At 43.1% G+C, this 27,936-nt stretch overlaps 3 protein-coding genes and 1 long non-coding RNA gene across 8 annotated transcripts in view; 1 reads left to right on the top strand and 3 right to left on the bottom strand.

Annotated features, from left to right (window-relative positions):
* Positions 1-203: 203 nt before the first annotated feature.
* On the top strand, positions 204-3,639 carry LOC113229527 (40S ribosomal protein S21). The gene is made up of 4 exons (XM_026463157.1): positions 204-296; positions 378-436; positions 953-1,144; positions 3,519-3,639. Exons 2-4 carry the CDS (start codon positions 387-389, stop codon positions 3,526-3,528), a joined length of 252 nt encoding a protein of 83 aa, XP_026318942.1. The 5' UTR covers positions 204-296; positions 378-386; the 3' UTR covers positions 3,529-3,639.
* Positions 3,640-4,634: 995 nt separating this feature from the next.
* Positions 4,635-13,669, bottom strand: LOC113229572. Its single transcript, XR_003310422.1, has 5 exons — positions 13,586-13,669; positions 13,056-13,435; positions 12,665-12,709; positions 5,280-5,406; positions 4,635-4,770 (listed from the first exon to the last, which is right to left on the bottom strand). It is a non-coding gene; the product is annotated as an uncharacterized LOC113229572 (long non-coding RNA).
* Positions 13,670-13,677: 8 nt separating this feature from the next.
* On the bottom strand, positions 13,678-17,726 carry LOC113229534 (the record flags this gene model as incomplete). Its single annotated transcript, XM_026463169.1, has 9 exons — positions 17,610-17,726; positions 16,963-17,190; positions 16,651-16,797; positions 16,476-16,575; positions 16,221-16,403; positions 15,811-16,038; positions 14,890-15,050; positions 14,527-14,617; positions 13,678-13,779 (listed from the first exon to the last, which is right to left on the bottom strand). Coding segments are annotated over exons 2-9 (1,161 nt in total), but the record flags the coding sequence as incomplete, so codon positions are not given.
* Positions 17,727-19,412: 1,686 nt separating this feature from the next.
* LOC113229545 (protein C21orf2 homolog) overlaps positions 19,413-27,936 on the bottom strand; it is a 32,337-nt gene continuing 23,813 nt past the window's right edge. For 2 of the 5 annotated variants that reach the window (XM_026463180.1, XM_026463207.1), the window contains exons 3-13: positions 27,441-27,608; positions 27,193-27,265; positions 26,839-26,904; positions 25,283-25,426; positions 24,611-24,682; positions 24,342-24,431; positions 23,316-23,381; positions 22,283-22,395; positions 22,043-22,199; positions 21,433-21,515; positions 19,413-20,129 (exon numbers count right to left, since the gene is read on the bottom strand). In XM_026463180.1, the coding sequence (XP_026318965.1) occupies positions 20,096-20,129; positions 21,433-21,515; positions 22,043-22,199; positions 22,283-22,395; positions 23,316-23,381; positions 24,342-24,431; positions 24,611-24,682; positions 25,283-25,426; positions 26,839-26,904; positions 27,193-27,265; positions 27,441-27,608 (1,066 nt within the window). In that variant the 3' untranslated portion in view covers positions 19,413-20,095. The remainder of the gene's footprint in view (positions 20,130-21,432; positions 21,516-22,042; positions 22,200-22,282; positions 22,396-23,315; positions 23,382-24,341; positions 24,432-24,610; positions 24,683-25,282; positions 25,427-26,838; positions 26,905-27,192; positions 27,266-27,440; positions 27,609-27,936) is intronic. The other 3 variants (XM_026463190.1, XM_026463198.1, XM_026463216.1) reach the window with 3 other exon arrangements.

Below are 27,936 nucleotides of genomic sequence, written 5' to 3'. Positions count from 1 at the left end.
AGCTTAATCCAAACAACATCCTCAAACAAGTTGTTGAGTTGAAATTCCCTGTATTCCCCGTAAATTGGCAACACTGCAGTTGGTTCAGAAAAAGTCTGACTTAAGAATCGGACGCCTATCGGACGTGTATTGAGTGAATCCGATCCGATAGTCGGATCCGACCATCAGACACGAAATCGGACGTGTATTACCGCACTTAATCTGTGTCACTCGCCAGACTCGCCTCCTACCGCTCCGCCGCCCCGCACCATTCTTTCTTTGCGCTTGTCAATTTTGTGATTCGCGTGTAAATCTAGGTTAGATTGTGTTTTTATTAATTTTAAACGCGTGGAACTATATAAACTGTGCTCCAATTTACGTATAATTTTTCATTTTAGTTGCACAAAATGCAGAACGACGCCGGCGAATTCGTTGACCTGTACTGTCCAAGGAAATGGTACGATGTTGTATAGGTTATGTTTTATGTCCACATTTTTTCAAGAATTTTATCACAAATATATATACGCATGTGATAGTAATAAACATTTATGAATTAAAATGTTATTTTTTCATATCATTATTATCACTTTGACCTCGTTGTTGCGCAGCGATTTCATTGACTGATATTAAAAAGATTCCAATGAACATTGTAGGTTAATTGAACTCGAAAAACCGTTAAACATCTTTTGTAAACTAATACGGTTGCCAAAATCTTTGAACCAAAAGGAAACATTTATACTAAATTAATAAATACAGACCACAACCCAGCAGCCAATTGCTAGATAACACAGTACATTTAATTCTCCTAAATAGTCAGTGTTCAGAGCTGCTGACAACATCTGTAACATTGTATATAATATATATTGTAGTAAACAGCCGGTAGTAACCGCGAGCGAGCGCAATAGCGAGTTATGGGTTATAGCTAAGGCTACACAAAATTTTTTTTATTAATAATAGGATTTCTTATTTACAGCTCAGCAAGTAACCGTTTGATCCACGCAAAGGACCATGCGTCTGTCCAACTGGTGATTGCAGATGTGGACCCCGCCACAGGCCGCGCTGCAGACTCCGCAAAGATGTATGTGGTGTGTGGAGCCATCAGACGCATGGGGGAGAGCGATGACTGCATAGTGCGGCTCACCAAAAAGGATGGAATTTTGGCCAAGTAAGAAATAATTAAAATAGTAAACAAAGAATGCCATGCCCATAATAGGGCAAGCTTAATAATGAAAATTATAGGAAACTAAATGTATGTACCTGCTGCAAGTAACATCGGTTTGTTTAAATTATCCCCAGATAATAAACCTAAATTTACTTTATGTCAGCTTCCTAATGGTATGGTATGGTGTAACGGGCTGTTATCGAAGTTCAGTTGTCCAACTCTGCTTTTTAAGCATCTATTTCGCGTGTGGTGGGTACTGGGTCGTATTCTATCCACCCAAGCTCCTCCAAATGTGCGCGGCGATTTCCTCCCCCTCCACGTATCTCTCTGCCGGCTCTGCATCAGCCGCCCGTGATACCTAGATTGAAAAGGTGTTTATTATATAGACCATTCGCATGCGCAGCTTCGTCCTTTTGAGGTTAAGAAACTTACGAGATAAACTGGTTAAGTATGCCAGTTCATCTACTGCGTCATTGCCACATGAGCCGCTGTGTCCTTGATCCACTGTAGTGACGTGGTTGGTTGGTTGTACGTACACACCTCTGTTAGTGCTAGGTGGCATTCATGGATAAGCTGAGTTTATGTCATAGCTGCCCAGTGCTTGAAGTACTGACATGCTGTCACACAGTATTCGAATGGAGTAGTTCTGTACTCTTCTATCTATGGTTGCTTCTGCTGCCAAATTGATACCCATACATGCAGTCTGGAACACTGTATTATAGTTGCCAAACGGTGTTGAAATCCTGATATTGTCGTCTGAAATACCCCAGTATGAGTTCCTGAATTCGTTTTGGACCCGTCAGTGAAGATGCGAACCTCTTTGGGGTTTAGTAGTCCTTCATTAGGATCACAACAGACAACTGTATCTTGTATTTTTTGTCGAAAATGTATTGTTTGCGGATCCCGTCCCCAGCCGCCTCCAGCAGCGGTTGCTCCTTAACAATCTTGTAAAGGATTTCTATATGTGGGGTTCTTCTGGACTTCCATAGGCCATCTTTGATTAAATGCACTGCTGTTCTCGCCGCTTCCTGTCTGATGTACAGTGCGAGAGGGGTCAGGTTCAGCATCGCTTCGAAGGTGCATGCTAGTCTTTGTCAATTTGATTCGTAGCCACCATACTATCGCGCCGTAGCTGATTGTAGGTCTTAATACCGCTGTGTAGAGCCATACAGTTATTTTGGGTGAAAGTCCCCATTGCTTACCTACCATTCTATGATACTGCCAGGTGATGGTAGCTTTCTTGATTTTGTTGTCCAAGTGCTTGTTCCAGATTAGCTTGTTGTCAAGGGTAACTCCTAAATACTTGACAACCGCTGATAATTTTAGTTCTGTGCAGAAGAGCTTGGGTAGTAGGTAGTTACACATTATTATTGTGTTTGTAAACATTACTAGCTGTTTTTGTTGGATTTACCAATAGTGTATATAAACTGCACCATTTTTCCAGGATTTCGCTTCCCAATACAAATGTTTAATGTAAAATCACCATTCGCAGTTGCCCCATATAGAAAAATTTTATATATTTAGTTTTCAATTTATCAAGTGACCTGTCATCATATAAATTCGTTTATTCCTACTTGTTCTGTTGACAGATCTAGTGGTCAGAACTACTGAGACTTTTTTCTCCCACTAGTTTTGTGTACGAGTTTACAGTCTAGAGTTGTACCTATAAATTGTTAAAATAAAATTTGCCAGATTTCCACGCCTGTTTGGCACTGCACCTGCACCTGTCACTTCACTTTTCAGTGAAGTGCAGAGTAATTTGTACTTGTTTTATTTTGGTAAAGATTTGTTTGCATTCATGCAATCATGAACTCAACCAAAACTCATCAACCATATAAACTCTTTACATAGATAAATGCATGTTTTTTAAATACTTCCTCTGTGCCTGAATGGTTACCATACCACGCAGAGGTCCCGGGTTCGATTCCCGTGCCGGGAGAAATATGTACGGCCTACATTTATTTCTCTCGTGAGTTTGGATGTAATTTGTGGTTGTCTATGTGTGTGTCCATGGCACCCACGATACAGGGTTTCCCTAGTCTGGGGCTATTAAAAAAAACACATTCCCAATTCATAAACCATGGAATATTTCATTGTTACTATAGGATAATTGGTGAATCTGTGGGGTGTTGTTATAGAAACCTACCCTATACTCATCAATACTACCTAGGTTTCCTCAAGACCCCAGGCTTGGCTTTTTCATACTAAATATTTACATCTACTCAATCGTTTTGTCAAAAGAAATGAAGAAAAGTGGCAATGGTCTTGAAGATAGCTGTTTTTTTATGTTACAGGCAGTTTCCAACTGCCCCGCATTTCTATTATTAGTATTTTTATAATAAGTTTGAATTTTGAATTGTGCGTCTTATTGTTTCAGGAACTACTGATGGGGTAGTTGTAAGAGAAGAACATTCATTCATAAATAAACACTTTAAAAGTTAGCATTTTTGTTTTAATTTTTGCTATACCAATTCCAAGTATTTAAGACTCATTAAGTTGTAGAGCCAGTCATTAAGCTGTGTAGTTCAGTTGCAAGTGGCAAGGGTTTGTTGACACGACACAAGAATAGTAAAGAATGTAAGTTGGAAGGGAAATTTTCATATCAAGCGTTTAAAATATATAGCGTAAAAACTATTTGGTAATATGCGGAATGTTTGACTGGCGCCTGAACCAAACAAGTGGGAAAGACATAAATTTACTCAAGTAAGAATAAACAGCCAATAACTACATTGATTATGTTGTTGTACGGGACGTTTCAAAAGACGAAAGCAGGGACTGCAAGGGCGCTGATCGGGACTCCACTGGCCAATGGCAGAAGATGAGGCGGGCCCTGGATGTCGGAAGTGTCGCCTTTCGCATTTCATGAATGTGCTGTGGAAAATAAAATTGTTGTAAAATTAATATGGCGGGCAAATGAGCGTAAAAGTATTGTATATGTATTATGATACACTTGTTCTACATACCCGTATTAATAATTGTCTCTCTCATAACATAGGAAGTACCTATGTAAGAAGGGTGTCACAGAAAGTTATAATTTGGTAGCAGTAGCCACGTCAACCAGTGGATTCACAGACCGGCGCCTCAGGACGCATGGGCCTCGGCTAAGGCTGCGAAGCGACGGGCAGAGGTCAGCGGCCGCCGCCGCAACCAGGCTTGCCGCCGGGCGGCGGGCGGCAGATGGTGCGGCGTTTGCAAGCCGAACTGCACCGCCCCATCAGCGCCAACCACGCCACCACTAGCCACACCCACCACGCGGCCAGGCCGCACCGCTGGTACATGAACGCGCCCGTCTGCCGACATGAGGTGGGCGTATTACCACCATGTGCAGAAGCCGATACGTGTAGCAAATTACCTATTCCAAGCTACTATTAAGTACAACTTCCACATATTAGCAACAGCGTCTCCCCTCTATGTGTTAGGATGTATTAAAAATGTAATACGCATTTACAACAATGTAGATTTACAAAATAAATTAAATATTACTGATGTAAAACTTGCCATCTCTGTGTTAGGCGAAGCCTCCTTAGCAATATCACGTCTGTGCCAGAAGGTAGGTACGTCTCCTACCAGTACTTAGGTTTGCACCCACCAGGACAGCGCGGCGGTCGGCACGGGTGTGCTACAGTCCCCTGCGCATAATTTAAATAATTAACACGTTTTCCGTACTGAAAAAAACTTAACTATCATCTCGGGGGTGAGGAGCACAGAATATGTAAATAATGAATGACGAGCGACTGATCAGAAAATTCGCCGTCTCGCGTCACGGAAATCGCGACGACGCAATCATTTCGGCCGTAAACAATAGTCGAGCCAATGGTAGCCTTCAATAGAAGGTAGTCAATCGTGTGGAGGAACAGTAGTCAAAGCGGGGCGGAGTGAAGTGAAAAATATCACTCTCCGCTCTGGCAGGGACAAAGACATGCGGAGCGGAGACTCGCGAAGAAACAAGCAACGGAGATTGCCGGTGGAGCGGGGCGGACCAAATTGAATGCCTTCCCTCCGCTAGCGTCGCAGACAAAGCAAGACAATTAACAAAATAGTACTAATTAGAGTCATAGATTCCACCATCGTCAAGTATGCTCCGTGTATCTCCTACGGCCCGTATCTCCGCTCCGCCCCGCTCGGCTTTGCTCCGTACCTTGTCTTCGCTGTGGTCAGACTCAGTTGCCGATCGGCGGGGGCGCCATCGGCGGCACGTTGCCACGACGTAACGCGCGCGGCGTCCAGCAGGTGCCTCTACACGAATCCCAGTGCACTTTCCCCTGCTACGGTTGCATTGCATTAAAGGTTTGTTTGCAATCAGCCACGGTATAGCTTGGCCGCCATACGTTTTGGCCTTCGAATGGTGCGTGGGAATGGGTGCGCCAGCTCATGACGGTCTAGCTATAGCTTGTGTTAAATATAGGTATAGGAAAAAGTGGTAATCTGGCCCCCGCAGGTATATTGGCCCCCTTGAATATTAATAATTTAGATAAGCGTTATCTAGTACATATTTGATGCAATATGATGCTTCTGTGTTAGTTTTGATAGAAAACCCACGAAATTCGTAAGATGACACTTCGTTAGTCAGTTATTACAAGTAAAAACCTGCAACTTTGAAATATTTTTCGCCGCTCGGTATTTTATTCAGTTTTTCTGAAAAAAGTGAGTTACAGGTTTGGAGGTTTGGACATTCAGTGAACTAGACGTTTATTTACCGGATTTTGAAAGTATTTACGTACTACAGGTAATCTTACGGAAACATATGCTATTAAAAATCTATGGGCAAAAGATTACATTTTATTAAAAATCAATAATAATACATTAGTAATAATACCTACATCAAAGTATAATACATTCCTTCGGAAACGTAGATGCAATTATCTGTATGTATGCCATTACAGGCAACATAGGACTACTTTGGCTGGAAGGCACTTCCATGTTCTCAGTGCTCGTCTATATAACTTCGTTAACAGTAAAATAAATATATACTCTCGTTCCCGTTACGAAATCAAGAAAAAATTGACAACTTTGTTAAAATGCTATGATTATGATGCCACAGAGACGATGTTATTGTAATATCGCAAATTTTATTTAAGTGAATAATCAAACAATTAGGTTATGTACCTTCATCTAAATTTTTTGGTATCCGACTCTCCTAATGTTAAGACCTTATAAGCATCCAAAAGCAACAATTATAACGCACCCTCAGATATTTCACACACATGCACTGATTGTCGAATCAGTATAACTCACAACACACTACACTTACTCTCCACTTTCTTGATACACACTGCGGCTTATTTACCTAACATAGTTTAAGTCTTCTATAAACTGTACTAACTCTTTGAACATCTTTCTCATATTTTATTCTTTTCTGGGTCCCAAATGAACAGTTTTATTGTACTGGTTTTGGGACTACAGAGTTCCTTTTAGTTTACCTGTAAGCCATTTGCTGATAAAAATTCGATTGATGCTTGCCCGCCGTGGCGGCAACGGTACTGTCTGCTAACACAGGTTAAATCCTTTTGTGAGGTCTGGATGTTGCCTGACTGGTCAGCAATCAATCAATAACTAATAATTACTGTATTATTTTTATACTATTTGTAATGGCTATCAATAAAGTTATTATTATTAAAAAAATATATATATGTATATATATTATATATATAAAATACAAAATATCATGATAAATAATACATGTAATGTAGTTTGATTTTATATTTTATGTTTTTTTGTAATTTGGTCCCCTCACGTTGTTTGTATTATGGCCCCGGGGGTCATATAACATGTATTACCTATATAACATTTAATTCGATTTTTATTTTGGATTTCTAACAGTGCTCACCCTTCTAGCACTCCAGATTACATGCTGTTGTTGACCAAGTTGCCCCAGGAGTGAGTACATCGGTACAAGAACCGCAGGGTGGTTCGGTTCTACCAGAAGACATCCAGCCTATTCCCAGGGCCAACATTAGGACTTCTAATCGTTGAAGAAAGGCTACAACAGCACAAGTAATTACATCGTCACCTTACAAAAACCAATTAACTGAATCTTTGCGGTTAGCAGAAACTCGAGGGCGTGGTAGACGTGGACGTGGTCGAGGACGCGGACGTGGACGGGGACGCGATCTCGATAGTCAAGTTGGAGGGGCTAGTGGCAGCAGGGCTAATAGACGCCAGAGAGACGTCACACCCAGCAGTAGCTCTGAAAGTGAAGCTATTGTAGAAACGGACCCTGAATATGACGTCAACGTCTGTCCAAATAGGATATCTGAAGGCTCAGATACAAACTGCATATTCTGCGATATCAGGTATTCTAACGACAGACGCGGAGAGGAGTGGATTCAATGTCAGAGTTGCAACTTATGGACTCATAAAGTATGTGCAGGTCCTGAAGGCGAATATTACATCTGCGATTATATTATATTTGCTAATAGATTTTTAATTAATATCATTTGTCAATACATTTAATATGACCCCCGGGTGCCATATAACCCTCCCTTGATCGTTGCGAAATTTGATTATATTTTAAATACACATATTTTTTATTATCCTGTGGTTATTTTATTTATTATATTGTAGAGTATGCATAGGTAAATGAATAAAGGTCACTATAATGTATATATACGATTTCTTCGTCAAATATTTTTTAAATGAGACCAATAAAACAAAGTAGGGGCCACATTACAACCTTTTCCTCTACGGATGACGTCACCCGGGCAAGGTGCCCATTTTGGAGCAGGTACATCGCTTTTCTAATTCAATTACAAAACAAAATGCGCAAACTCGTTCAACATAGACGTCATAACAATGTATTAAGGGTAAAGTAGCTACTATTTGACCACTTAATTTTGAACAGGCCTAAATTTTAAACCACCCAATGTAAACCGAAAAGTACAGGAAGATTAAAAAGGTCTTAAACTCTTGTACTTGTACTACAGGCCCCAGATTCAGAACTTTTCGATATTTTAACCGAATCGTTGGAGGGCGCCGGCGCCGGCGCCGCGCGCTTTCCGCTATTCAGAACATTCGAGTCAAACGTTCGATTCAGATTCGAATACGATATCGTTATCCAACAATGTCTACGGAGTTAGTCGGTGAAATAGATTATAAATGAAAAGAAAAATCCTTTTATATACATTTTTAAGACTTTAAAGCCCCAAAATATAGGAACGCATTGGTCTTGCATTAAAATACATTAATAAAATTGAGCAAAATCCAGATTTTATTTAAAATACCTAATAAAAGATTTTCGTATTACATTCTTGCTTTGTAAGCAATAGGACGTTCCATAACTGTGTCCTGAATAACGTTTGTACCCTTTGCCGGAGAAGTAAAGTAATCGTACGGTGTGACGTCATTTCGTTCGGTTTCGAGTTCGGCAGTGTGACGTTCGATTCGGGTGTTGTGAATAAAAATGAAAAGAAATCGTGCGATAGCAAATCGAATCGGTCGACAAATTGAGTGACTTAGTAACTTTTTTTAATGAAGCTAATAATGCTTAAAACAAAAAGCAAAAACATGTGACGATTGCCTTCTTTGGACCACCGCACCGTCATTTTAATAGGACCACTGAGTTGCCATCATTGAACTTAAGACCTTCCCTCGGTTCAATCAAAGAACCAGTTAATATAACAAAAATAAAATATAATGTTGCTTTCTTGAAGTCAGTCTCTATTAATAATAAATATCAATTGGAAATATTACTTCAAATAAATCTTAATTAATAACTGAAAAACCAAATACAAAGATACGACGCAATCACATAGAAAAAATCGTGAGGTCCGCTGGTTCGTTCCGTGGCTTAGTTAGTATAGCGTCTGGCACGGTGTGCTGGAAGACTTTTCGTTCGAATCCGGCCGGATCGAAGGACTTTTTCTGAGCGTTCGATCTTTGTATTAATAATTATAACAAACTAGTGGAGTAATTTCACATAAAATAATTTAATATCAATTCAATAAAAACTAAATGTTAAGAAGTTTGACAATAAAATTTGAAACTGGCTACGCAATATCAAATCTCTATGTAAGGCCAAATACAAATAATACAAAGGAACAATATGTTTATTTATAACCAATAAAACTATGAACAACCATATTCTTTGAAATTAGCAATAACCATAATCGTAAGGCGATTATTACACTGCACCGCGCCCCGCGACGGAGCGCGAAGCTGCGTTTTTTAACGTTGTACTAGAGTACCTCAGTTCATATGGAAAACACGCGCCGTCGAACACACTGGCAACGCTTCTCCGGCGAACCGCAGGGCGTGGCGCACTACGCTCCGCACTACCGCGCAGACGTTTAAGCTTAAGGACATGTTCAGTTTTCTACAATAGATCCCGACGTCGATCAATTTATATTTGATTTTGAAAATCGACCAAATTTATCTTCATATTTTCTTAAATCTTTGTTATGAAGGTGAATTATCCATTTATCGATCTGGTTCGTAAAAAGGAACGTATCCAATATCTTCGGTGTCGTTTTATTTGAGTAAATAAAAAGCAAATAGACAGTATAACTGCAGCGTCCTGAACGAGTTCTGTATTATTAAGCATACGTCGCGGGGCGCGGTGCAGTGTGTTAATCGTAAACAAAGACGTAGTCTAGCAAAAAGCAACGGTCTAGCGGCCCCGCGTCACTTAAAGTACTCGCTTCGCAGTTGGTCGCCGTAGTGATTGCACATGTAGCTGAGATCCTTCTTTAACAAGAATTGTTAATAATACAGAACTCATTCAGGACGCTGCAATTATACTATTTGGTTTTTGTTTACTCAAATAAAAAGGCACCGAGATAACATTCAACTTCATTACAAAGGTTTAAGAAAATATGAAAATTAATTTTTCAATTACATACGTATGTCAACTGAATCCTTTGATTATTTATTAGGGGAAATCCGAACGACAATTACTGGAATAGACACAAACTGATTAAAAATCTGCGCGGTAGTGCGGAACGCAGCGTGCCATACCCTGCGGTTCGCCGCGCCACTCGGGGCGGAAGCGCGGTAAAACCGCGTACGCCGCGCTTCCGCGCGGAGTACTGACTCCGCAGCACAAACTAATAAGAGATACTAGTGTTGGGTAGAACATGAAATTAAAATGAGTTCGAGGGAGTACCTCATTTGAAAAAATGAGGCGCTACAATGTCCTACTTCTTAACTGCCTCCGTAGCCGAACGGTTACCATGCCGGACTGCCACGCACAGGTCCCAGGTACGATTCCCGGGCCGGGAGAAATATTTGTATGGCCTACATTTATTTCTCTCGCGAGTTTAGGTGTAATTTGTGGTTGTCTATGTGTGTGTCCATAGCACCCGCGCGACGGTTTCCCTAGTGCGGGGCTATGTTGAGTGTGTGCGTTATTATTATTACTTCAAACGAGGTGAGGTAGTGATGAGAATGTTTGCACCTACGGCAATAACTCCACAGTCAGGGAATATTAAGCACATTTTCATAACTTGGTGGTATCAATCAATTGGATAACTTAAGTGTTATGATGATGTAGTATAAATAAATGCTAATTTTATAATACTACGGTTGTATGATCATATGATGTAAAATCAGCTAAAAAGCGGGCAGTGCAGGATCAATAATTATTGCATTTGTTGAATTCGAAGTATTGTGACATGAGTGAGGCTGTGACAAATGAAGTGAGGTGGGATATTTTTATGACATGATGTATTATGACAAACCAACCAAGCGAGTGGTACAAACGAGTTGCCTCGTGTATGAGTAACTCAACACTATAAATAATAAATAAAATATATAAATAAATAACGCACACACTCAACATAGCCCCGCACTAGGGAAACCCTGTGTCGCGGGTGCCATGGACACACACATAGACAACCACAAATTACACCCAAACTCACGAGAGAAATAAATGCAAGCCATACAAACATTTCTTCTGGCCCGGGAATCGAACCTGGGACCTCTGCGTGGCAGTCCGGCATGGTAACCGTTCGGCCACGGAGGCAGTTGAACACTATGTCAGTGTGTTGGACGGCGCGCGTGTTCCATACAAACTGAGGTACTTCAGTACAACGTTAAAAAACGCAGCTCCGCGCTCCGTCGCGGGGCGCGGTACGGAGCGGTGCAGTGTGTTACTCGCCGAAATAAGGCATGAGACCAGGAGTACAATTACGTCTTTCATTAAAACTATCGTAACATATGAGCTGAATAATGTTATTCATGATATATTATTATTTAGATAGATAAATAATTTGTTTCTCGTCTTTTTCAATATCTACATATTGAATATCATTATGTTTTACTATAGTAGGTACCTACTACCAATGATTTTTAAGTATACTTATATAAGTCATTGTTTACCATGTTATTAATTATTTTTGTGGAAACACTATTCCACTAGTTTGTTGTTATTGATACAAAAAGCAAAGAAAATTTCCCTCGATCTGTCTGGACTTGAACCAGGGTCTCTATTGCCGTTTTCCGTCCGAATCAATAAGTAATTCTCGACCACACAAACGCAAAGTAGGCGCCTTGACGTGGAGTTGAGGACACCAGTCTTTTACACCAACCCAAGTAATAGGTACTCGACCAATTCAAAAAACAATGCCAGGTACAGGGAATTACTGCCACTTTATCTATTTCTGCCGCCAAGCAGTAATGTCAGCATTATTGCGTTCCGGTTTTGGAGGGTAAGGGTGCTGGTGAGAGGGCGCAGTGGCATTGCCTTCCAGATCGTTGCTGTTTAAAGCTTCGAGTGGCACTGCAACTGTTATGGACAAGCTTGAAGCTTACCATCAGGCGCACGACTTGTTCGTCCCATCCCTAGATATTATAAAAAAGTCAATCATCCGTGTTTCAATTTGGTCGTGCATTACATATTGGACAGTAATTGTTTCGGACGGATAAAGACGAGCACGTCAGTAGAGCCCATCTGCGTGCGTCTGGTGCCAGGCCGCACGCCGCGGCGATCGCTCTTGCCAACTGTGCTACAGACCGAGTCGGCAGATCTTACTACTTTCTCTTTGTGCTTGTTACTGATGATTGTATTGGGTTTCTACGGCTTTTTTAGCTAGGAAATGCCTGTCAAGTTTTTCACTCAGTCACAGCAGCTTTACAGCGGTCAGAGTATTTTTTTTATTGTAGGAACGCAGTTTGTATTGTGACACAGGTTTTGTTTTAGCGTTGGCGCCCCTCCCCGCGCGAAACCACACTTTCCCTCGCCACCCTGTTCAACTAATAAGAACAAAAATTAATATATATTTCCACCGGAAGATTCTTGTTACTGCCTCACCTAGTACTAAATACCGCTCCTGGACACATTTCTACTTCAACCCCATGAAACATAAATAACAGGGCAGGGAAATCGTTAAGTTTTCCTTGGATTAAGTGTTCATTGTTGACAGAAATAGGTACTTCTCAAATCTATACAGGGTTATTTGTAAAACACTAACAATCTCGCATAATACCTACATAACGTCATAAACAACAACTTTTGCTCTATATAAATTGGCAGGTATAGACGACATTAATTGGTACGTGCAATTAACTACTTAGTTATGGTCGACTTACCCCTTTGGCACCCTTCTTCTTACAGGCACCAGCGAGCGTTGCGATCTGTCGATAGTCAAACGCCGTTTAGTCAGAGCACAAACGCCGTATTCCTATTCAGTCTACACAAGAGGACGCATTACACTCCCGTTGTAGAAACAACTTACAAAAACTGGGAAGATTTATAAAAACTAGCTAATTCATAGGGATAGAGCACTGCGCTGTCCAGAGCAGAGTCCGTCTAACTCTACCGAAATCATTAGTCCGCCCTGCGCCCTCGTAACAGGAATCGCGAAAGAGCTTAATGATTTGGAGAAGCTGGACCCTTCGTGCCTTTAGTGTCAACACCTTATCCTCTATCTATGAAGGTTCCTCTCACGAGCGCTGACGTCTTCGCCGACAGAGCACCCACCTGTACGAAAAATATCAGCAGACACCAGAAAGCGTCTGTAGAAATCTTCATATTCGTGTAATAGCCAAGGTTTGAACGGCGGCACCATTACATCCGGATTTATGGCATTTTTGATCGAAAAACTATTGCAACAAATTTTTGATTACATGTTAAAAAAATTCTTTTGTTCTGTTTCTGTCAGTCGTGTAACATTTCCTTAGAGGATGGCAAAAAAAAACATTTCCAATGAAGTCGTCAATCGCGAACCTGCCAGTTTTGCGGAGAGGCTGTCACAGCAAGGAGACCGCCAAAGGGATCGATTTCGGTCTACTTTGTAGGCGCGGTTGCTAAGTTTAGGACTCGTGCAGTACAGCGATTGTCAGTTGGCAGCCAGTGAAATCCTTCCAGATAAAATGAAGAAAACCAGTAAGTATGTAAAACGTCTAATTAATTTATTCACAAAGCATCGAACATCACAGGAAACCTGTCCAGTCGCCGCACCCGAAACATGTCAAGCGGCAGGCCGGTAGAAGATCTGTCCTGCTAAGCACCTGGTCAGCGCACGCCAATACTCGCGACACACTCCGCAGAGCGTGCTTCGCCGCACTCGCTTGCCGCTCGCCGCGCCGCTCGCCGCGCCGCTCGCCGCGCCCGCGCCCCCCGCGCGGTCCCTCGGCAGCCCCCGGCCGCTGTCCGCGCTGCGCGTCCGCCGACACGAGTGTGCTCGCTTCGATTCCCTGTACACCTGGGGACGTCGGAAAATGGTCAAATCCACTCCGGGCCAGTCACTAAAGGAATTAATCATATTTATTCTTGATAGTGCATAAAATTCTGTTTAGTTTTTTTTGTTATTAATCGTTCTTAGTTTCATTGAATAATGTAGAATTTTCTTATTGAATTGTTTTTAATTTTATTTTAATAATGTATATGTTTTAGTAAAGTATGGATATAGTGCCCTCAGAATGTTGCAGTGCCCCCGCGAGGTGTTACATGTCAAGTACCATAAGCATAAGAACACCTGTAATATAACCATGTACCTTGCAAATAAAGAATATGAATATGAATAAAGGCAGAGTTCGACAATATACCTTAGAATTATTCTAAATATACCTGCAATTATATCTTTACATTCTCTTGGTATTTATTAAATTAATTCGATCAACAAAATCTTACCAATATCGTACCGTGTGTCTTATCACAGATATTCGAAACGTCAAAATGTCAATCTCAAAAAAACTCACAAAATTTCTTCGTGTACATTTAGTTTTCTCACTGTTTGTCATGTTTAGTCAAAAATGAACAACTCAAAAATTGTCAAAATTATGAATCCGTATGGATAATCATCGCGACAATTGTCAAAAGAATTAAGTATCTTAGTAAATTTCGAATCCGTTCTGCAAGACCAGCTCGAGCTCGGAACGCGTCGCGGACCATCTGTCGGAGGACCGCTAAGACCAGAGACGCGCCGTACACAACAAGAAAAGGCAATCACCTGCCCACCATCGTCCGCACAGCAGTCGGCCCGCCGAGGACTGCGGAGGACGCTGCAGTCCATCTCTTCGGTCGAAGGACACTTTAATAACCTGCCGACAGTCATTCGTTACGCTCCATCCGCTTGGATATGGAACAGACGTACCTATTGGCGCAATGCGACATCACAAATAATAATTTAAATCCTCTACAACGAGACCGTTGCACAGAGGAGATGTTTACAGACAGCTCATCAAGAGTACGCGTGTCGATTTCGCAATTGTCAATACGATGACATCTTGCTGATCAGCATCGATCGGGCTTGAAGGATAATAAGCGATTAAACTTACTATCGAGGAGACAGTTCGAGGCCCGGATACTTAACCTATGGACAGTGGCTACGTGCTGCGCTGGGCAGACGCATCTCGGGGACCGCGGCTGCTCCAGCCGGTAGCTGGCGTTATGCCCAGGCACCGCGACCTGGACGCACGTCAGCGACGACGGCAGCGACTGACCCACTGCGCGCTCCACCAGTCGCTTGGCCGCCTGTTAGTGTAGTTGTAGTGTCACTCGTTATTATTATTAGGTAAAATTATAAAAAGCTAAATTTGTTTCTCTACACGTCAATAACATTGTCATTAAAATATTGTAAGAAACCATGAAAATATATCTACTTAACCAAGAATGAGACAAACGTTTTGTGAGCTAGTTCTGGATAAAACAGTCCTTACTAAAAATATGAAATAATTTTTTACTTTTATTTTCAAATATACTTCTAATTGGCAAATTGGAATTGTATAAATATGTAATAAATTTTAACTCATACATAAATTATAATAATCTTTCACGGGGACTGAGTAATTCGTTTTTCAGGTATTCTGAATAAATTCACTTTTTGAGTTAATACACTATTGTATTGGCAGTGCGAAAAGAATTATCATATATATTTTAATAACGCGCACACACACATCAGACAACGACAAATTACACCCAAACTCACGAGAGAAATAAATGTAGGCCATAATATTTCTCCCGGTCCGGGAATCGAACCCAGGACCTCTGCGTGCATGGTAGCAGCATGGCAGTTCAATTAATATAGATAAATTAGTACAACTATTGTTGTAGTAGCTACCTACACACGGCAAGTGACCATGTTTCTTCTATGTAGATACAACGTACGTGTACGTGTAGTACCGGACTTAACACTGCTACGTTCGGTTCGTTCTCCAAACACATTTCTTTTCATACAAAATTCTCTCAAATTAGTGCAAAGAAGAAGGAAGAAAACAGATTGCGTGATGATTACCGTATTAGGCGCGAGTAACTGTGGCGTTAACAGCTGCGACTCCGTGGCCACGACCTTGTCCGACACGGACACGGAACCGGACGAGACCAAGAGGGCGCGCGGCCGCCGCGCCGCCGCCACGCCGCCGCCCGTGCCCGGCCGCGTCGGCGACCGACCGCGAGCCATAAACACGCGGTTCAGCTCGTCTAGTTTTGACATTATTATCTTGTACGTCTTGCATTCGCCCGACTGCGTAATAAATAAATGATATTTTTTCTCCTTCTACGTACCTACCGGACGACTACTGTCGTCAACCAGACGTTTCTGTCGTTCCTCGTGAAACGTCGTCCCGGCGCGGTCCTCTACGACTGCGGCATACGTACGATTGTAGGTATTGGCAGGCGTGCGCGTGAAGGAAATCGAGCAGTTACCCTAATATTGTCCTTGCGGCGACGGTCGCGCTCGGATCGCGAGCGACTCGTGTACGAGGAGTCGCTCGAGTCGGACGACAGCGAGGCGTCCGCCGCCAGCGAGCGGGGCGGCGACGGCCGCGGGGGGCCCGTCGCCACCGCCGTCAGCCGGTCGCACAGCCGCGCCACCCGCGCGATTTGCTGCTGCGGAGGCGTCGGGCTCGATTAGGGCGGAGGTCGACCCGCGCGGTCTCGCGGCCTGTCGCGACGGCTCACCTGCTGATCCCGTAACGCGCGCTCGCACGCGACGCGGAATTTGCGCATCGAGTGGGTGGAATGCGTTGCGCGAGGAGCGCTGTGCGACGTCGCCCCGCGCCTGCACAAGTGTGACGGTTGCCGATGCCGTACAGGTTTGCACGCGCCGCAGCGGCAGAATTGGCGGGTCGGTTACCTGGCCGGGTTGCGCGGCCGCGGGCCGTAGCTGCCGTCGTCGGACAGTCCGGAGTCGTGCGAGTAACGCTTGGCGCAGCTCGTGCTGTAGCTGTTGCGGCAGCCGACTTTGTCGCGCGCACCGCCGCTGTCCACCACCAACCGCTCGCTGCCACAAACAATCTTTATCCTAGCCGAACGAGCATTGCCACAAAACCGAATTTCTCCATTGAAATAAATTCACTCCGCGCGAGACGTCACCAAATCTACCCGTGCGAGGCAAGTAATTTAAGACTAGACGAGACGGCCGCGGACGAGCCAGCCTGCTGCGCACCCGAGCTGGTCGCGGCGGAGCGGCCGCGCCCTCGCCGGCGCCGGCGGCCGCGCCGCGCGCATGTAGCGGTCCAGGTCGATGATGTCGGGCGGCGGCGCGGCGCCGCTGCGCGACCAGCTGTTGGACGACCGGCGCGACTCCGGCGTCATGCTGGCGCCGCCCGCGTCGCGCCCGCTCCGCCGCTCCGCTGCCGCCGCTGCCACTGTCGGTGCGCCTTTCCTTCACGCTCTGCGAATTCACACGACTTCCGTTCGGCGGGCCGCTGGACGCGCCCTGCGCTGTTCCCGTTCCGAGTTTATTCTGCGCCAATGTACCTAGTCAACATGATCAGGGTCGGGGCACGGACACGACCGCCCGCAGCTTTCGCCAGCTGACGCGCTACTGAACGGACAATAGACAGCTAAATTGACAATCGTCGCGTGGAATGCGTGCTAAACGCATTCTCACATCACAAACATTTCACTTCACTTCACTTTTTATTTTTATGGCTCCATCAATATGAGAACTGATGATTTTGCCAATGTCACAGTTGAAAGAAAAAAAACGAAACAAAAAAAAAAATTTTCGCTAAGCTCTAATAGGACATTAACCGGTGTTGGTAAGTTGGACTACGGGAGTACTCAGTTGAGAATGTAAAACAAACAAACATTTCAGTCGGGAGCGACGAGTGCAGGCCCGTATGTCGACAAGCCAAAGAGAATTATTATTACACAAGCCTACTTCCTTCAGATCCATAGGCGAGATGTAGGCGAGGCTGCGGCTACTTGTGACGAATAGGGTGGCTCGAACGTTTCTAACCTGTGACTAAAAGCCGGAGTTCGGCCGCGTCAGGGCGCGCCGGCCCGACTCAACCCGACTCTGCCCAAAGGCATCGCGCCGGACCGACGTCCTTTGACGCGAACGAAACGGACGCCGACCTTCTGACTTCTGACGCAGTCACGCCCCGGTGTGTCCCCGCTCTATGCGCGGTCGCGACACTCCGAAGCGAGCCAAATATAGACAAAAATGAGCCCCGCCAGTCTATGAATCCATCCTTATGATGAGGTCGCACTTGTTTTATCATTTCCGAGGAGGTTTTAATCGCCGTCACACGAGTATCAACAAGTTATCCGACGTTTTCGGCCACGCGACGCAACCGACTGGTACAAATAAAACCAAATAAATATGGGCAAGTTAATCGTGTTTATTTCATTATACAATAATTTTGTTTCATAAAAATTAATCGCTCAGGTTTCACATTATTCTAATTAATAGAAAGTTTCATTATTCTACTTGACAAACCATTACAAATTTTTAATAGCCAATTTATTTAAATGCTTCAAATTTTTGTATTAAATATTGGATTTTATTTTGTTCAAATAATCATTTTTTTAAAATAAATAACAATTTGGATTACACAAATACATTTAAGTCAAAAGTAAGTTTTTATATATTAATTGCTTTCAATTATTTGAGAAATTAGCATCAATGTTAAATTCCTCCTCCTAAACATTTTAACAAAACTTTGTACATACATCGCAAACGCATCACTACAAACGTTTATGTATATAATAACTAGTCGTAAAGCTTTTTGTAAATAAACTAAGCGCGCCATTCCCGAGTCAACATGTTGGGCGACAAAAGGAGCACGGCATCAAAGGTAAGGACATTAACTCATCAACGTCTCCTCATAGGCGTGTCTGTGTATCGGCCTTCATGTTAACTAGTGAATCTCCCGCTTTACAGTAAAAATAAACAACAAAATAACTCCATTTAACATTTACAATCAATTATAGAAACTGGTAACAACTTTGTCTCGTGTTTTTCTAAGGTTCCATCCAACAAAATAGTCCCAACTTTAAAGGGATGGCACATGATTGGAAAAATGTAGTTGCTATACAGGTTATTCTGAATTAGCCCTAAAAGCCTTAACACAGCATTTGTAAAGTTAACACAAATAATTATTACTCTACAATGTTTTAAAATTAACACAACGACTTCACGACTTTCCATACAAATCAGAATCACAATTTATTTGAACGAGAACATAAAACTTTTGTCAATTTCCAAGAATGGTCGTACATATTTAATAATGCGAATCGTGTTTAGATTTCATGAAAAATAACCCTGTACAAACATCAAACTTAATTTAACAAAATTATGAACACCTCGAACAATTCCCAAATAGCGACGTCCTTCACTTGAAAATATTCTGTAAATCGACAGTGAACTGGCAACCGGTACTATCTCAATTTTAACAACTTTACAGGATGAAGAAAAAGTAATTTATATAGCATCTGGTTTATTAAATAAAAATACGTAGTGTACATACATACACGTGCAATAAAAATATTTAAAAACTACGTTTTTTTATATTATTATTTTTATTTATTAAACCGATTTTTTTTCTTCACCTGTAAAGTTGTCAAAACGGAGATAGTACCGATTGCCAGTTCACAGTCGAAATGGAGAAAATTATGCTTCGTAAGTAAAATACTTGAATTTCTTTTGATTATTATTTTCAACCTTCCCACCGGATTTGCCTGTGAATATTTAAATCTAATTCGACAGCTTAATTTCCCGTGGACATTTTCCACGCGAAATTAAAATGTAACTTAACAAGTCACCAGCCTTTTAAAAACACGTTACCAAAGAGATTCTTAGTTTCACGAAGAGATTCACACAACAAAACATACTTCGTCTTCTGCTCGCAATCACGTGTTAATATTTATTACATCATGAATTTATCACATTATATTATTTAATGTACATCAACTTCTGTTACTACATTTTCCCCGTCGACGGATCTTTTGTGTTCGACAACTTGACGTACGCCAAAGGGAGACATTCACTATCCAGCATGAAGTTCGACAGTATAGCGAGTATTCTTATGCCTTCCCATAACTTTGTTCCTCATCGTCGACCAACATGTAGTACAATGAATGACCCTTGTCGTATTTCCAACACATCGTTCAAGAGAAATTCTGCATTGACATGTTCAGAAAAGTGCTACCTCAATGTTTTTTGGATTCAAATTATTTTTTAAATGCGCAGCACAGACTCAACTAGCCGCATTTAGTGTCCGCGATACGTAGACGCGTGTTCGGTGCGATGGCGGCGTCTAGTCGTGCGACGTCGGCGCAGCCTTTGTGCGTCACTGACTGTTCGCCAGCTCGTCCATTCGGCACCTGCACACACGGCGACAAATTTGTTATTGGAAAAGTAAAAAATCATCGTTCGTTCGCCCGTATCACCCATAATCGGAAAATTATCGTATTGGAAACACATTGTCTCGCTCACGACTGAAATTTATCGCATTAAATATAATAATTCAAAGTATTAAATGATAAATAATTGTTAGTGTTTTATAAGGGTCTCCACACACATTTGTCCAAGGTAAAAGACCGATTATTAAGAACCGAGAAGATTATATTTTCTAACGTATATGTTAAGACTACGCTTATTTTCCAATGGAGTAGGAAGAGACTTTTAATCTCTGGACCCTTACTCAATATAAACGCGGAGTTCATTTTCCCATACCGACAGTAAAATGGCAGTAAGTATAACAAATTTGAAATATCGAAATGAAAATCGCGTATACTATATTCGAGCCGTGAGATCATAAAACGCGACTCTGGCCTCGGGACCTGCACAGCCGGAAGAACGATCATTTTTATTTGCAAAAACAAAAAGTAAAAATGTATTTATTTCTCAAATCTGACACATATCGTGCAAATTTATGCTTGTGTTGGGCAATCCTAGCGACGTCTCTGGTCTTCATTGGTTGCTTCTAGCAAATCAATGGGTTGGTTATAATAGTTTCATAATAATAGTACAGCTACTATAGTTTCATTTCCAATGTGTAACTGCTTACGCCCCAGAACGCCCACAGTTTTGAACATAGCGTCGTCGTGACGTGTCATTGTTCTTAGGGCGCGTTCCCATTATGTCGTGACGACTGATATCGTGTAGTTTAAAATGTCGTGACTTGTATACGTAAATGAAGTTGTTGACACTTAGAACAACACGATTAAAGAAGAAGACGACAAGGCGGCTGCCGTGAACCGATAAATTGTTGTCACGATCTAGTGGGAACAGCTAGACACGAGTCGTTAGAAACGTCCACGACACAGTCACGGCAGATAGTCGTGTTATGGGAACAGGCTAGACGCGTTTTATTCATCTCTGGACGACCAGAGACGAATAAAACCTTACGAGAGAGATAAAGAAATCCCGTGTTCTCCAAGAATAATCCTCAGCAACTTCTCGCCTGAACAGCAACTATCGCAAAAACCTCAGAACACGATTTTAAATGGTCTAAAACTGTACTAAAACTAGTTTTGAGATTTACAATTTTTTTTTACTACTAATTTAGAGGATAATTCCAAGCGAATTGTTAGAATTATTATTGATTTATTAAGAATTATCAAATGTGTAATAGCATGAACCATGGCGTTACAACTGTTTCACGTTTGCGTAAATTGAATTTACCTGACGGCCATTTCGGCGACTTCGAGCGAGGGGTAGTCGAGCTCCTTCACGAGACACAGAACGGCCGACAGCAGGTTCGAGTTCTGAAACGTAACTAGAGCTTTATCGGGCTATACACTATCCTGCATGCGACATAACATACGGAGTTATGATCAGTTGCATACACAGAGAACAGCGGAGCACCGATTCCGTGCGATATTCGAACAGAGGCGTCCTCCAAAGCCAATAATCACAATTAGCATGTTATGAACTTCTTTTTGTTTTTAACGTTCTGTCAATTCGCGTCGCAAATGTCGACCAATACGCAAGGTAACGGCTTTGGCGCGGAAGTCCCTGCCTGCAGACTGAGGCATTCAAAGGCGTCTCGTGTTGGGTATCCTCGCGTATCCTACCGCTGCGAATTTGTGGCCTTACTCTCTGACTAAGAGACCTATAACTTGGGCCTTTTCAAGTCGACAGGGAACATACATTATTTACCTCGGCGTCACTTTCCGCCAGGTGAGACGAAGGGAAATGCGCGCTGATCGTGTAGATAATTTTGTTTCGAGATCTTTTCTAAAATGAAACGTATCTATTAGTGCACTACTAAGTTAGGGCAGATTTGCCTCACTCTAGTGACAGGCCTCCTGGTGAACCCGCGATGCTCGGCCATGACGGCGGAGGGATATTCTCTGTCCCGCTCCCGCGCAGAGTCGCGGTCGCGCGCGCTCTCTCGCTCCCACACCTCGGCGGGGCAGCGCTGCGGCACTTGCTGGCAACTCTCCGACCTGACGCGACACGTTCGCCAGTTAACGACTGCAGGCGGGTAGAGGCTTTCACCAGATTGCCCGTATTCATCGCAGAAACTTACCGTTCAGGGCGGTCGTAGTAGGGCTCGTGGAAGTGCGGAGGGGACGTCGCCCCCCTCGCCTCCCCCGCGCCCCCGCCGTACCGACAGTCGCCGTTCGACGCGTACGAGTACTCCTGCAACATATTGGAGCGCGTGGCATATTAGAGGATACATACACGTGTGACAAATGCCTGCAATGTAATAATAATGTTTTTGATGGTCAACCACAGAGTGAACTCAATAGTAAATTACTCTCATTGAACAACATGAAGCTACTCAAATGACAAATTGCTAAGCAAACACAAATTGACACTGCGCCCTGTGTACCAGGGCGCAGTGTCAATTTGTTTCAGCCACAGGTTAAGCAATACAAACCGTAATTTTATTTTAAACAATAAATTTATATGCAAATTCTTCATTATCCCTTGACGACACACTTTGCTAAATTTGGGCTCTAATCTTCCACAATACGTTATTCGAAGCTTATGTATCTGAACTGTAATGTTCCTTTGTTTTGTTTTAATTTGTTCATTTACAAAGAATTGTCAAACTCGCGTTTTTATAATTCCAAGTGTGGCCCAGAGATGAACAGAGACAGCCCAAATAGAAAGTGACCAAATGGAAAGCAGGACTGCGCGGAAGCGAACGGTGCGTCCGGTCCACTGTGTTATTTACCGTCCGGTTCGTTGCAATTAATGATTGTTACGTTAGATAGACGAAGCTGCGTTTCGGAATTACATGCGGACATCTCTCTATGTCAACTCTCGCGATAAAGTTCAAAGTTTCAAGTGCAAACCTCAACGTGTTGGCGACTGTACTACAATATCATTAATTAATAAAAAAATAAAAAAACAGTTCCATTATAAAAATAGTACAATAATCGCGGGAAAAAAATCGGCACGGCACGCTGAAGACGCTCCAATCCAACCGGGTCGGAGGAATTTTTCTCAGTGTGCGATCTTCGTGTTTTACTTTAAGATGGCGCAGCGCCGAGATTTGTAACAAGTGCACCAAATGGGTGATAGATAACACAATGCACCGGCGGCAGTGGTACCTTGACCGACTGTGCGGAGAACGAGTGCCGCAGCGCGGCGGCGTCTGGCGACCGCGCACGCGCCGCCTGCGCACACACATACGCACAGTCAACCTACACATCCCGATGCTGAACACTGGTCTCCGCGAGGGAGAGTTGCACACACTCACACAGTTGCAATATCGCGACGTGTCTGGCTGTGTACTTTAGTGTGTGGCCGGATGTGCCGAGTCCTCGTAGTACAGGGTGTTTCACAATGTTTCTCAATTTCGGGGACAACTTTTGACTGCTTTTGAAATTACGTGACATATAGGAAGAATAATGTGAAAATTAATAAAAATTGACTATGAAACCAAGTCCCGAAAGTTGCATTTGACTATTGTGCAACACGTGTACTGCTCTGATCTTTTCACGTGACAATTTATAAGTTTGCCAAACAAAGAAATGGGCACACCGACGCGACGTCTAAACTACGTGCTCGTCTTGGAATTATTTCCTTAACGCCCGTTCATTTACTCGAGTATACTTGCACTTTTAGAAATGGTGGATTTCCAACCACTGCTGGTTTCTTTTGATTTTAATACAATAAATAGTGTTGCTTTGACATTTTCATAAGAAATATTAAACTATAATTATTAATGTTTTATCCTAAGACTTTTTAGCAATAATAATTATAACAAAATAGTGGAGTAATTTCACAAAAAATAATTGAATATTAATTCAATAAAAATTTAATGTTAAATTACTTTAATTTACTTAATGAGACTGTCAAGATGACTTTTATTAAGGAGAGTGCGTAGGCTAAACCCCAATGCATCATTCACGTGCGAATGGTTGAAAACATTATAGTGAACCTTTGCCCAAGTGTGCACTCGCACTACTACAAGTGGCACAAATGTGGTGTCGCAACTATTTAAGGGGTTGAGTATTGAGTAGAGTTCTAGAATGCGACCCTAAGTCTATGTATCTCGTGTGTCAGAGCCCACGATACACAAGCCGTGCCCATAAAACAAATAGTTAACTAAATTAAGTACAGCCGCGTCTTACCTCGTAGTGGGATCTTGTCATAGCTGGTGGGGGGCCGGCAGAGGTGGCTGAAGCAGCAGGGTGCTCGTAGCGCTCGTCCACCTCCGGGGACTGAATAAATTCAGACATACCCACTTTACACAGGTGCACACACGCATCACAAAAACTGAGTTCAATTTTACTTTTTTCCATAAAAATACCGTTCCAATTCGAACGTGAACTGCGTCACGCTCAGTGTGAGATGTTTCGTTATAGTTTAACATGAAAACGACACGGCGCAAAGCACAAACCTGCAACGTCTCCTGGCGGGGGTGGTCGGGGGGCGCGGGGGGTTCTGGCGCGCCCTCTGAGCTGTCGCTGCCCTGTGACGTCATCCGCGGGGACACAAATCGTTAGTTGATTAATGATCATCACGTTAGTTCATGTCAACAAAACTGCAATTGGCTGACGCGCGCCGCGCGGGACTCGGGACTGGGCGAGATGCGGGCCGAGTTCGAACGTGGTAACCGGGTCTATCCTGCAACCTGCGATTCTTAACTCTGAGACGAACTCTCGCGAACCTCTAAGGATTAAAGTGACAAAGTGACATTTGATGAACGAAACATTTTTCTAATGCCCCCGCGGCGCGCGTCGCCCCCTAATGTGGTTGTAAGCAACGTATTAGTAGTAAACAGAAGCAAACAGCTTAAATAAATTAAAAATGAAATGAAAAACATTTAACATCACAAGGGCCACCACACACACACATTTTTTTAGTTACTGAAGGATGGATGGAAAAGCAATTCTCTCAACCGAAGTAGACAGATATTACAGTCGTTACGTACTTTCTTCACATTATTAGTCATATTTTTTTCAAATTAAAAAGTGTGGAGACATCCTTAATATATATAAAATGTGTAAGTGGGAAAATAACACTCATTGAAGTTTAATAAGAACAATGCATTTAATGATAAGGTGGTCACCTCGAGCCGATGAGGTCTGGAGCCGTGGCCGGCGTGTGGGGTGTGGGGGGCGTGGGGGGCATGGGGGGTGCGGTGGCTCGCCGCAAAGTGGTCGCCCTCGCGCTCGGGACTCGACTCGCTCGAGCGCCGCCGCGCGTACTCCGGCTGGAATCGGCGTCGGGTTGTGTGCATTAACCGGTGGGAGAAAGGCAAAGGCGGGGCGGTCGGAATGCCTGCGGCAGCACGTGCTTGTACACTTTACAGGCTAAGTCTCTCTCTGGTAGCCCTTCATCTTGCTAAAAGTGGCGAAACGCATGTTGAAGAAGTTTCACAATCCAGCGCGGCCGATCACGGCTTACGACCTAAACGCTCTCATCAAAGGAGACCCGTGCCCGTAAGTGATTATGTATAACGACCGCACAATCACTCTATTCACCAGCACGTGCAGGGTCTAGGAAGGAAACTTGTCTCGTCTTCCCCTTCAGAAATAACTCGTGTGAATCAACAATAACCGCAAGTTCGAAAAGGTATATTTGAGAAAATGACAAAATAGACTTAAACTAAGATAGGCACGTTTCACCAACCATCATCACCGTACACGCCAAATTGTATTCGATACACTATAATAAACTATAATATATTCAAATTTGTATTTAATTGATATTAAATTATTTTTTAGATGATTGAAGATCTTAGAAAAAAATCCGACCGGATTCGAACCGACGTCTTCCAGCAAATCGTGGCAGACACTATGCCAACTAAGCCACGGAACGACCCATCTGCTGGTTCGTTCCGCACGAATTCTTCTATGTGCTTGTTGTCGGATCTTTTGTATTTGGTTTTTAATGACTTTTGGCCGTAGCGCCATCTATGAGAAATCTATGAAAGTATTTCGTCATACTTTTATTTCCTTAATATAATCCTTTTTTTAATAAATAAAGTTAGTGCCCCAAAAATGTTACTTTAATTTCGTCTTTTTATTATTGGGGATGCGATTTAAGAGGGATAATTAACGGGGGATGATTAGAGAGAAAATTAAAAGACAAGTATCCAGTATGAAGCTTCATTCGCATCACGCGTCTTTTCATTTGGTCAAACATTGCTTATTTGGCAGTCATTGTTTCGGACGGATGTCGGACGGAGATCGAGAGTAGACCCCCAGAATAGATATTAATTTAGAAAACTGAGTGATATTCGAATCCAAGGCGTCGAGCCACCGAACTCGTCATTGGAGCTCATAACATCTCCCAAAACCACAATAATTTGCTATAATGACTTCCAGAGCACGCACGAGACGCAGTCGAGGAAGGCAACGAGATGAAGTTTAAAGGGCTGTCTCCATCGGAGCCACTGCACCGCAACACATTTCGTACGACAGCGTTGCGGGTCCGTGCGGGCCCGAACCCATACAACAAATATACATGTTTATCTCTGGCACAAAACGTCATTTATTTAGCAGCAGTAGGGTAGCATGATAAGGTGCGACTAGCGCGAGAGCGACATAAGGTGCGAGATCTCTATGCGAGAACAGCAGTATCTAAGCGACAGATTTACACTTAATCAAACAAATATATTACCTGTTGTGGGTACCCCTCGTCGTCGGAGTCGGGTATGTGCGAGCCGCGTCGCATCGCCTCTGAAACCTGCAAGTGGCAAGTGTGGTTTACGTATTATAAATTTACATACGCTGGAATGTAGAACGGCTTATTTTTAAAAGTCGGTTAATTATGGAAGTAATTCATTTTGATCAAATAAACATTTATAACAAGTAACAATAACTTATTGAGATTCGAAAAAAACTTAGGCGCGACTTGAATTGTATCCGTGTGAGGTTGACAGTTGCCAATTTTATAAGGGCAACGAGGCGCTGCGCACAGCGCGGGTGCACCGTGTGTGGTAGTCTTTAGAATAACAAAGGTTTTAACACCCACCTCCTCGGGGTGAACGGGCACATTATCGAGCTTCTCCAAATTCGGTAGATTCCTCAGCACTGTCATTCTGTACCTGTTTAAAAAAAAGGTAACTTTAAAAAATATATGGACGAATCATGAGAAGGTGATGTGCTGAAATCGTGTGTTGATGAGAGATGCGATGTCGTCGGCGCAGCGCGCGTGCACAGATTCACGTAAAGGTTAACAAGCTCATGGTTGGGAATGATTTTTTTTGTTCTAGTACTAACTCTGGGTGTTGCGTGCACGGGTTCTCGTCCAACCATAACGACGTCAAGAGTGGCAGTCTTCGAAGGTGGCGGATCTCTCGCAGGTCGTTGATTTCGTTCTTGCGCACGTACAGCTCGCGCAGGCGCCGGCACCACGCGAAGTCGTTCAAGGTCCGGATCCTGTTTATACTGAAACGGTACGACATCGTTAATAATAAAACAGGGCAATGAGTACGGCGAAGGAAAACATCGCGACGAAACTCGCACGTTCCAGAACGTTCACAAAAGTCTTCGAAGACGCTCCGCCGCCACAACCCGCACTGTGCCCACACGCCCTTCGCTTACAGGAGATCGATCGATTGCTACAGTAAACACACCAGGCTTAAAGACTGTAAATATTGACCAACGCAAAAGGCCGCGACGCGCGCATTTGCGCAACGCGAACGGCGCAGGCGACACGGTCTGTTTGTGCGCAGCCTTCGACGGACGACGCTCGCCAACCAAGGCGATAAGGCTA

The sequence above is a fragment of the Hyposmocoma kahamanoa genome, unplaced genomic scaffold (assembly GCF_003589595.1).
Source record: "Hyposmocoma kahamanoa isolate Upper Pololo Valley unplaced genomic scaffold, ASM358959v1 100169, whole genome shotgun sequence".
Lineage (NCBI taxonomy): Eukaryota > Metazoa > Arthropoda > Insecta > Lepidoptera > Cosmopterigidae > Hyposmocoma > Hyposmocoma kahamanoa.
The sequence above is the reverse complement of the archived record's forward strand: the minus strand, read 5'-3'. Positions and strand labels throughout refer to the sequence as shown.